Source organism: Argentina silus, assembly GCF_951799395.1.
Source record: "Argentina silus genome assembly, chromosome: 7".
In the NCBI taxonomy this organism is placed as follows: domain Eukaryota; kingdom Metazoa; phylum Chordata; class Actinopteri; order Argentiniformes; family Argentinidae; genus Argentina; species Argentina silus.
In genome coordinates, this window is record NC_139661.1 from 6,258,598 (window position 1) to 6,270,043 (window position 11,446).

Sequence of the window (11,446 nt, forward strand, 5' to 3'; positions counted from 1 at the left end):
GATCCAAGATGGTATGACAGGTGTAATTCCAGAGGGCTGGCTATGAAATCTTGTGAATTCATGAGGCAATTCTCAACACATGCATATCCCCATTGTTAACCACATGTTTAGAAGGCACATTGTGTGCTCACATTGCATATGTGTCCTATTCCTTCACTCTTCTCCTGAATTGTGCACTTGTGCACACGAGTGTACAGTTCAGGAGAAGGGTTGAGAAAGTGGCGCAGGCAGTGTGTTAGATTTCCTAGAATAATTATAATACTGAAATAATTGAGACAGCGTATAGTTTATTTGTAAATAATATATAAATATAGCCTAACATTTAATTGCAGCTTGCCCATTGAACACCATTAAAACACACACATACACCCTAACCATAACCATAAGTAGGCTAGAACCCTAGGGACAATGTTATTAGTAATGTGCAGTGTAACAATGATCAAGTCACAATAGTGTAACTACAATAATAATTACACTGTAATATGAGCAATGTAAAGTGTGGCCCAACATCTCACTTTAAATAAAAAGACTAAGGAGTGTTTATGGAGCCATATGCTGAGCTAATTGGCTAGCTGATTAGGTAACTAAGTAAAATGCATCCACAATAGCCTCTATGGAGGTGTAATGTCGCCCATCTATTGAAATTGATAACTTAAAGTGAGTGTGTGTGCATTACTCTTACTCTAAGTGATCAGATTGCCCCTAAGTATGTCACAGCACATTAGCTTCTCCCCACTTTTGTTAACCTGGGTATGCAAATCTCATTCTCAGCATGCTCTTGTCCAACCACTTCTCAAAAAGCCATGTCTGGACCGATCAGTTTTAAACAATTTTAGACCCATTTCTAAACTCCCCTTTTATCCAAGTTTTAGAGAAGGTTGTCTATAATCAACTGACTAGCTGTCTGGATAGAAATGTTTTATTTGAAAAGTTCCAATCTGGTTTTTGCCCCTGTCATAGCACTGAAACTGCTCTACTTTATCACAAATGACCTGCTTTTATCAGCTGGTTCAGGTCAATGTTCCATTTTAATTCTCCTTGAATCGATCATACTTTTTTAATAAAGCACCTTAGATATTATGTAGGGATTACAGACACTGCCTTAAAATGGTTCTCCTCATACCTCTCAGGCAGACAGTTCTCTGTTGTTGCTGTTCTCTCTTGGTCTAGATAAGTGTGTCTCTTCCTCAGCCCAAGTGAACTTTGGTATGCCACAAGGCTCCATTTTAGGCCCAATTTTATTCTCATTATACATGCTTCCACTAGGCCAGATTATCCATAAACACAGTGTTTCCTTTCACTGTTATGCGGACAACACCCAGTTATATCTTCCCGTTAAACCCCATGATACATCCAGTTTAGCTTCTCTTAATGATGGCTTGGAAGATATTAGATGTTGGATGTCCCAGAACTTTTTATAATTGAATGACAGTAAATCTGAGTCATATTTGGCCTTCCTAGCTCCACTGTAGCAACACAGGACAGTCTTGGCTGTCTGCCAAAGTGAAATCTTCAACTTGAAACCTAGGGGTGATTTTTGATGCTGACCTCAATTTTGAGAAACAAATAAAAACAGTTGTACAGTCATGTTTTATCAGTTGAGAAGTATTTCTCAACTGATAAAAAAGTTATCAAAAAAGTATTTATAATAAAATATCTTCTTCAGAACAATTTCAGAGCACTTTTGTTCAAATTCAACCTCAGACTGTTACCCAATATGCTATTTTCACCCTTTGATACACCAAATCTGCAAAAATGTATCACGCTTTGTGATGGTAGAAATGGTAAATGGTAGAAACAAGACAAGTGCATGTATAAATGTGATAGAAATTATTTAGTATTTAAATATTTTTTGAACACAAAAATAACACATCATGTTAATTGCCCCTGATATTACTTTTTGTTTTGGCACACCTTGTGACATGTTACCTATGAGCTTTGTGTCTTACTGTAAATAGCATGCAAATCCCATGTTGAGCCACTGGGCTTCGACTTGAGCCACCACTGAAAAGATAAATACAACTCAGTTGTATTGTTGTTGGTCAAATACCCTCTCCATATCTCTGTCGTTATGTGGAGGTCAACACAAAGCACCCCATGTGATTTCAATATGGGACCTGGGTGAGGTTATGATGATGGACATGAGGGCTGCATTTCATGCCAAGAAAGGTCTCCCCTCCCCTCTGCCCTCTGCCACTTTCCTTAACAGGTCTGATAGAGGACTGGATGTGTGAAACCAAGTGGAGCTACAGTTTTCACCTATCCATTTCTGTTAGATCTGTGAAGGGGAGGGAATGAGGGCAGAAGGGAGGGAACATCTTTCTAGAAGATATTGCAGCCTTGGTCTCTTCCAGTAAACGGTCAGGAGCAGAGCCAATAGGACAGGGGCTGTCGACACCAGACTGGTTTATCAGGGTACCACTCTGCAGCCGTGTTTGTTTGAAGGACAGACAGCTCTCCAGCTGTAAATGTCCATGCTCTGAGAGACAAGCACCAATAAACAGGCGATACGAGACAGGCTAAACCAACTTATGGGTCCTTTGTTGACATTGTGCATCCCAGCGCAATCTTGGACGTTCCCCATCATTTATCATATCTACACCACAACAACCCCTTCTCTCCTCCTGCCCACCAAAGTAACATCAGTTGTTCCTCCCCAGTTTATAGAATCCTAATATTCATAGGCTAACCATCATTATAAACTTCTGTTTATAATGAGTTCTACAGAAGGGGCTAATATTTGATATCCGCTATATGTGGATATAGCGGATATCCACTATATCCACCAAATACTTTTAATTATGTCTGTTACTTATGCATCTTTGTCTATTATTGAAAACAATCTATATTGAAATGAAAATACTAAAAAGTATGTTATATTAAAACTGAGGACAATAGTACAAAAATTGTACACAAACACAAGTACACAAACCTGCGTCAGGACAACATAGGTAGTCTGCATGACTAATTCTCACCATGACAAACCTATGTCTTTGGATTAAAGGGACGACAGAAGTCAAAAATCCCCACCAAACATGCAGTTTGAATAATTTCTTTGACCTAAAGCAGACAAAAACATATAAACAGCTTCAGATAGGTGATCATCACATCATCCAAGCAATCTAAGATGGTGAAATATCATTAATTTGGAATTTATGTATATCCTATAGTTTAAAGGTTAATTTAGCAACTTCTGCATCTCCTATGGCCACAAAGCGAATTGCAGCTGAATTCAAACATCTTCCCAGGCAGAGAGTAACGACAACACAAACAAGACATCTCCAGGCTAGCCTGCTCTTTTCAGAATTTAAAGTGAAACCTGTTCCAATTAGAAATTGTATATTTATTCCAATTCCCTATGGAAAAATGACTAGGGATTTGTATGTGTGATGGAATGGGTTGAGTGATCGTCCTATTCTTCTCTCTTTTACCCTTATTTCAGTGATCCTATCCAGACAGCAAAACCTTTTCAGCTCAAATCTGGCCTACATATACAAGGCGAATCAACCAGATCTGACCCAGTTACCACTTGGAATTACGGTCCAGAACCAGACCAGATCTGATGGGCCGAATCTGGTTGTCTACCACATTTGGACCAGGTCTGGTCCATATGATGCTTAACATTGCCGATTGTGCTTTAGAACAGCCAGATATGGCCAACAGTCGTCTGCTAGTTGGGTCTGCTCACTGCTGGCACAGTGCAGGTGTGATGTGACCTGATCAGGTCCAAATGTTAGAGCACTGAGGTAGACTTTGAAATTGGTTCATGGGCTAGTTCTGGCATAAGATGTATGGCTCTAATAAGTTCCTGTAGTTAGTGGGTCACTTTTGGAATGTCGGAGGTCTGGCCTTTTATGGTAAAGATCTGGTAGAGGAGTGGTAACTTTAAAAGACAAGATCTATCACTGTTACACCAATGGGTGCACTGATTGGTCTATTTAAGCCTCCTGTCCTGACAACATGTTTGTTAGCATGCTTGTTAGAGATGTTCATGGTCATTGTACCCTGATCACGGTTATCTAGCTAGCTAGCTACATACTTAGGTAGGCCTACCCCTCACATCGCTTGCTAATTTGAAATGACCTTGAAGCAAGAAATGACCTTGAACACTGACTGACAGCAATATAGCAAGTTAGTGACGGTGAAGACGTTTTTGAGCTCTTTAATCAAGCTAGCCAGACAAAGTTGGCTAGCTTAAAATACTCAATTTCAGGTGAGTGGCTTGCTTACTGAGCAAACTTAGAGGGAAAGCTTGCTAGCCACATACACCTCCAGCTATGCCCCTTAGGAGCAGGATAAACACTATCTACTATATATGATAAAGATTGTGACATGTTCTCTCTCTTTTCAATGGGTTTACTTAATGTAACCTTGACTACTATCCTGGCAACATGGAGGGGGAAGGAAGGAAAAAACTAATGCAAAAAAAAGTTAAATAAAGGAATTCATCTTATTAACCGAAATGTATGGCAATGTTTGTAACTGAACACTGTCATGTATATCCATTGACTCTCTACTAGTTGTTTTCAGAGGAGGTTGCCAGCAAACCCAAATGGATGTGTGTGTCTGATACTTCTTCAGAAGGATGCTGAGGGCAATGTGCTGCTGCTGCTGTTCCTCCTCATGGAGGGATTGAGTGCAGGGCTCCTCTCTTCTCAGTGACATAGCATGCTATTACTAGTATAGTTAGCCATGGCTTTCATTATCGCCAATAATTTGAAAAAATACACCCACTATTTATAGTATAGTATTATAAAAAAATATATATATATTAACTATTATTTCGTTTTTTAATCTTGTACCAGTGAGCTTTTGTTTGTGGGCAACTACACACTCATTGAGTATGTTCAGCCTGCTTTCACTTGGGGGCCTCAGTGGGTGTACAATTGACTGCAGTGACAGGGAGCCCATGTGTTGCGGCAGGATGCATGATGGCTGGACATCTGCTAATTCCTCCTTGTGAGCAGTGTCAGCAGTGTGGGGGGGGTATTCAAATCACAGACTCTTTGAAAGGGTCTCACTTGGTGGCCCCACCCATATCATTTCAATGATAACACACTCAATGGGTAGCTCAAACCCCCTATCTGTTCACAAACGTCTTTATGAACTGTTCTAAGTTTGACTGACTCTCAATTGTGCACCACAAGACTGTGTCTTAACTATAGCCAAGGCATTAGCTTGGGGATAAAACGCATGTCTTCAGTTTTCAGTCAAGGTTACTCATCATGCGAGTGTAGTTCACCGAACCACCTCCATTAGATCGTGTCCGGTTTCACCAAATTAAACTGAACTCCAAATTGTCTTTCCTCTCTCTACTCTTTTCTCCACCTGAACCACAACCTCACCTCTTCTCTCCTACCTTTTCTCATTTTTGGAGAAGTGGCATTTTATGCTGTATAGACTCTCCATTGTTATTAATATCTCTCTTTACTCTGGCTTTATATAGAGTGTTGCCAAAAATATGTTCTAATACATTTAATTAAATTGCCACTGTAGGTACACAATTGTACAGAATTGTTACAACTGTTACATATTTGCAGCTTGCAAATGCTTACCTGTCTGTCCCTCATTGTCGATGATGATGTTGCTCCCATTTTACTGTGGGAACCGATTTTAACAATCTTTTGTTTGCATCTAAAGCATGTAACAATGTATTCTCAATCACTCAAACCTCAAGATGCAATCACACCACCTACTTATGTTATTATGCTGTACATGCCTACACTATATAATTACTATAAATAGTGTTTTTGTAGAATTATACTTGTTTACTTGATTAAGGAGATATTAGTCAGTTCTAATATTATCATTATTTAATAGACAACCATCAGCCGGACTGCTCGTTTGGATTCATCTAATTAATTCACTCGTATGAAGGAAGGAATAATAAAGGGATATGATAGAGCCTTTTGGCTGGCCTGTGCTGCACTTGATTGTGAATGCATCCAAAAACGATGAGTGAGTGACCTCAACCCTCAACTCGGTGAGTTATTTTGTTGACTATATTCTATTTCATGTACACTATTCCTCTCGTTTGGTTATGTTCTCTATCAGATAGTCCTGTAGTTTAGCCTATTTGCGCTCATTCTTTTTGCCTGATGTAGGCGTTTGGAAATGTACGCATAATGTGTTTCAATTCCGAATGTTTTTGTTTTAGGTGATTTTATAATTTGCAAAGCACATTTTCGTATCTCTATTCCTGCTTTAATTCGCTGCAATGTCATGGCCAAGCATGGCCAAATTATTTGTCCTCTTCTAAGAAATTATATATTCATTCATCTGAAACCATACTGTAAAATGTATTTGTTAAAAAAATGATTGGTCATGCCTGTAATTGATTAATTGATTGACTGATGAATTTTGGGATTCCAGTAATGTCATTTAGGTTTTCTTATGATGGTTTTATTTTGTACCCAAAATGGATTAAAATAGCCTACTTGATTTCAATATTATCATTAATGGGACTTTGTGCATTGAAATTGTTTACACACTACCACTATTAAAGTATAGGCCCATGTCTATGTACGTTTAGTGAGGAGGAGAAATTGTATTTAGGTCCATGTGTTTTTACACTCTACTAACGATGATATACAACATAAATATGTTTATTATGCATTGTCGCGGGCGCTCAACCACCGCTGCCTCCCACTCCTGCGAATATATTCCTCCTGCACAAACTGCAAACGCATTATGGTCACCTTGAAATTTCCTCTGCTATTTTCCAATTAAAAGCTTAATAGCTGGAGACGGAGTTCATGTGGTGAAGTTTACCATGGCCCCTGTTCTCAAAGCCGTACGGCTTGGATCCCATTATTTGCTTGAATAAACCTTTTTACTGACAGAAATGGGAATCGGGGATGTCCGGTGTTATGTTTCAATGGCCTTTATAAGGTGAGGCCAAAGGGACATATCAGCATCCTAAACATTTGCTCTTCGTACCTAAAGACTTAAATGGGGATTTATTTTTCATGCTCAACATCTTTAAGCGCGCACTGAAATAACCCAAACTATGTTGTGTTAAGGTGGGAGAATGCACGGAAGCTTATACATCATATTTGGTGTGAATAGCATATCAAGAATGTCGTTGCTTAAAAGGCAAAGTCATCAAACCCTTGTCATCAGACCCTTGTAAATGAAAAACCGGCAATGCTTAACAGGAAATATACGTTGTATTGTATGAACTTGAGAGTAAAATCAGGACAATTCACCGTAAATTAAACATCAATTTATAGGCCTAATTTACTATTCTATTCATTCTATCTTACGCGTTATCCTAATGTCCCTGTTTCAAACTTTACCGCTGTCTATAGCATTGTTTAAACAACAAAGTAAAATAGGCTATAGGCAAGGCCGTATATAAATGAGAAGGAAAGAGTATTTCATTCATATTCCCCGCCTGAAGATCCTCGATGGCCTCACCTTCTCGGAGCTCTGAGTGTTTGGCAAACGTGTTTGGTTGATTGTTGCAGCCGAGAACCACAGTGTTAGGCTCAGGGGGAAACCGTGTCCAGTAAAAGCTATTTTATATTGAAATGATTCGTTGCGAATGCAATTTTAGAATATCAAGATGTAGGCTATTGTAAATCCTATATATGGACATGGGGACACTGACACAACTTTACTTTCCGAGCTGCGGATTTATTTTGTCAATGTAGGACACAAGTAGCCAGTAATACATGTGGCATGCTACAGCCCTCTGATTGATGGACTTGTTTTATTCCCCAATCCAAGTGACGTTGTATTCGCACGTTTAATTAAGAGTCAAGGTTTCATGGTGTCAGAGAAAATATGTGGATGTGTTGAATGCATCCCCTGGGATTTGCTGAGCGAGTGTCAGTGATGCGAGAGATAGTGTTTAGTTACTCGTTTCCATGAATGCGTGTCAGATCGCCTGATGCACGACTTTATTACCAGGGGAAAGGTGGATCCTCGTCTACACGAGCCAACACCTCTCATCATGCCTGTAGCGAGCAGATAGGCTTGATCTCTTGACTGCTGTGCTGACAACACTCTGCCCTATCAGATGCACTTGCGCCTCCAGCACTTTGGTGAGAAAGTAGCGAGTGTCTGACTGGTGTGAAAAATGAATGGCTACGGATCACCCTACCTCTATATGGGGGGCCCCGTGTCCCAACCACGAGCGCCACTACAGAGGACCCCCAAGTGCGCCCGGTGCAGGAACCATGGGGTGCTGTCCTGGCTGAAAGGGCACAAGCGCTACTGTCGTTTCAAAGACTGCACCTGCGAGAAATGCATCCTCATCATCGAGCGGCAGCGGGTCATGGCTGCGCAGGTCGCACTCCGAAGGCAGCAGGCGAACGAGAGTTTGGAGAGTCTCATCCCGGAGTCGCTGAGATCCTTGCCTGGCATCACTGTGTCCGGGGGTGGTGAGGGGAACCAGGGGCTACCGTCGCGCAATGGAGACATGGACCTGAGATGGACCACAGAGCAAGCAGCGAGCACGCAACCTGGCGCGGGTAAGTGTGCATAGTTTTGTTGTAAAGAGTACATTTGTTTGCAATGCAATGACAACATGCCTTAACTAAATTGGTACAATTGAAAACGAGTATTATTAAGACTTATTATTTTGATATGAAGAAGTTATCACAATACAATCTACTAGAAACCCATTTGAAATAATGTACATTAAACTGCAAAAATTAGGGGTTTCTGGTAGGCTCTAATTACACAGAACATGGTCACTGCCTGTACTAAATGGCACATAGCGGTGCTTGAGTTAGTGAATCTATAACAAATTGCGAATTAATATGCAATTATCGTGAAATAACGGTTTTACCCAGCACTTTCTAAGTAAGTGTGGCCACATGCTTAATACCGGGTTGTAACATAAATTGTTAACAAATAAACAAATGTATAGCTTATAGTCCTGTTAAAATTTTTTTATCTACCCCCATATTGTGTAGTATATGAAAATTCAACCGATGCACAAGCTGCATTTGAAGTACTAAGGGAATCTTGAAAACAGGGATATTGAGATATCAAGCTATAATTCAGTTTGGGGCGGACATTGAGTCTCAAGACCAGTTTTTTCTTTTGCAGAATGTATTATTATTATTATTATTATTATTATTATTATTATTATTATTATTATTATTTGATTGGTGCCATAGAAGTACAGTATCAGTAAACTATTATTAAGCCTATTATCATTATTATTATTAACATTATTATTAGTGCTAGTGTACTTAGCAGTTAATATTTTATGCCATGGCCAATATTTACATAGAGAATTATGTAAATGTTTCTTTACACTCTTAATCGAAAACTATTCTCATCAAAGTTGTATTAGGTTTACAAGTTTACTGCTGTTTTATTGTTTTTATGTGGTCACAGACTTACAGCACTTCTGTTGATATTGAATATATTGAATAATTAAGTTACCTAAAGTGTAATTTAATTATAGGCTTTGGAACAAATGATTGGATTTTATCCAATGTGACTTTTAGTACATTGTTTTGTATATTGTCTTGGCGGGAATCAATCCTACAATCTAAGAGTTGCTAGTGCCATGCTCTACCAACCGAGCCACACAGGACCACGCTTAAATTCATTATCAGACTTGATCTTAACCCCAAATATTTTCCACCACATTCCCTACAGAAAGTGCCCCCCCACCCCCCACACGTTTTTCACATTTCAGTTACAGAGAGATAATACATGTGTCAAAATGCTCATATTTCTCAAACAAATTTCCATTTGTCAACATAGTTCAACAATAGTTCATAGTGTCTTTAGATTTACTGGATTGTGTTCAGTGTTGTTTTGACAAAGATATCGGGTAGGAAAAGGATAGGACACAAGGCCATGCGAAATTGGTATTGACTTCACATCAGCCCCATTTCAATCTGAAGAATGAACCTGAGTCGTTTAAAAGATTACAGTAATCAAAGTCTGGACAGGGCGAATCGAATGTAATAGCCATATTTTTCGCAGGAGGTCAAATCCAAGTGAAATGTTACCAAGCAACAGGCAATCTGTTTACAAAATGGTGTCAAAAGGCATCGACGGGAGATTCCTCAATGACATACAGTCAGCACTTTATGTTAACAGCTTTTGAGAGGGAAAAAAAAGTGAATCCTTATAAATCGCTGAGTTGAATACAAGTTGATAAGCTATTAGTTGCATGTTGCGTTTGGCTAGATGAGTAGCCGATAGGCTTTAGGGCCTCGGGAGGAACAAGGCAAAGCTTGCTGTGATGCATGTTAGCCCATTGAGCTTTGTATTACCGGACATAAGTCATTAGTCCAAAAGTTAATAAGCTCTTCATGAGTTGATGAGAAACCTACTACTTTAGGATAGTTCCTTGACCCTCTCCTCTTGTTTGACTGTGCTTTCAGATCTGAATGATGATGTGTCTGGTGAGCAGTCTGGGGGAGAGAATGGTGGCAGTTCCAGTGAGAAGGAGCAGGATCCTGTCAGCTCCCCAGAGGGCTCCAAACCCAACTCCTGCTACACCCCAGAGCCCCCCGAGACCCCCTCCCAGCCCGATGACGGCCGCTATAGCCTTCCTAAGGGCTGTACCATTGAGAGAGAACCCAAAGCAGAGAGCCCCCCCAAGTACACCGGGGACCAGAGCCTGCTGATCGAGGGCCTGTCAGGGTCCGTTTCCCTGCCCTTCAACCTCAGAGCCAACCGCCCCCCTTTGGAGGTCCTCAAGAAGATCTTCCCCGCCCACAAGCCCCCCGTTCTGGAGCTGATCCTCAAGGGTTGTGGGGGGGACCTGGTGGGGGCCATCGAGGTGCTCCTCTCCAGCCGGACCCCAGACAGTAGGCCCCCCCACCACTCGGATCCCCACTCGGATACGCTGGTGCTGCCCTCTAATGGGCACCTCTTCGAACACACCCTTGGGTCCTACCACCCGGTGTCCTCCTCCGCCAAGTGGTCGGTGGGCTCGGCCTTCCGGGTGCCCGAGTCTCTCCGTTTCTCCTCCGACTCGCCCTCTGGCGTGGTGCCAACGGGCCACCTAGGCATGTCCCTGCAGCACCCGTCCTTCCACCAACCGCCCCGCTACCCACTCATGCTGCGCAACTCGCTCACGCGCACCCAGGCCAACCCCTTTGTGCACAATGATGTCACCCTGTGGAATACCATGACTCTTCAGCAGCAGTACCAGCTCCGCTCAGCCGCCCAATATGTCTCGCCCTTCCCCACCGCCGCCGCCTCCACGGGCGCCATCTTCCGCAGTTCTCCGGTCCTCCCATCCCGGCCTTCGGAAGACCACCGGATCACAATCCAGGAGGAGGGCTGCCCAGTGGTCCCCAAACAGAGCATATACACACCAGAGGAGGATTACGAGGAACGGTCCGATTCCTCAGACTCCAGAATCTTGAACTCTTCGACTTAATCTTTGATGAACCATGCCACACTGGCAACAAAAGCACCAAAAATGTATTGTGAATGGACAAATACACATTCATGCTAAAAA

The 11,446-nt window shown here is 41.4% G+C and overlaps 1 protein-coding gene across 1 annotated transcript; it reads left to right on the top strand.

The window, feature by feature from the left end:
* Positions 1 to 8,083: 8,083 nt before the first annotated feature.
* dmrt3a (doublesex and mab-3 related transcription factor 3a) lies at positions 8,084 to 11,446 on the top strand (the record flags this gene model as incomplete). The annotated part of the gene is made up of 2 exons (XM_083672815.1): positions 8,084 to 8,477; positions 10,359 to 11,446. 2 exons carry the CDS (start codon positions 8,084 to 8,086, stop codon positions 11,363 to 11,365), a joined length of 1,401 nt encoding a protein of 466 aa, XP_083528941.1. The 3' UTR covers positions 11,366 to 11,446.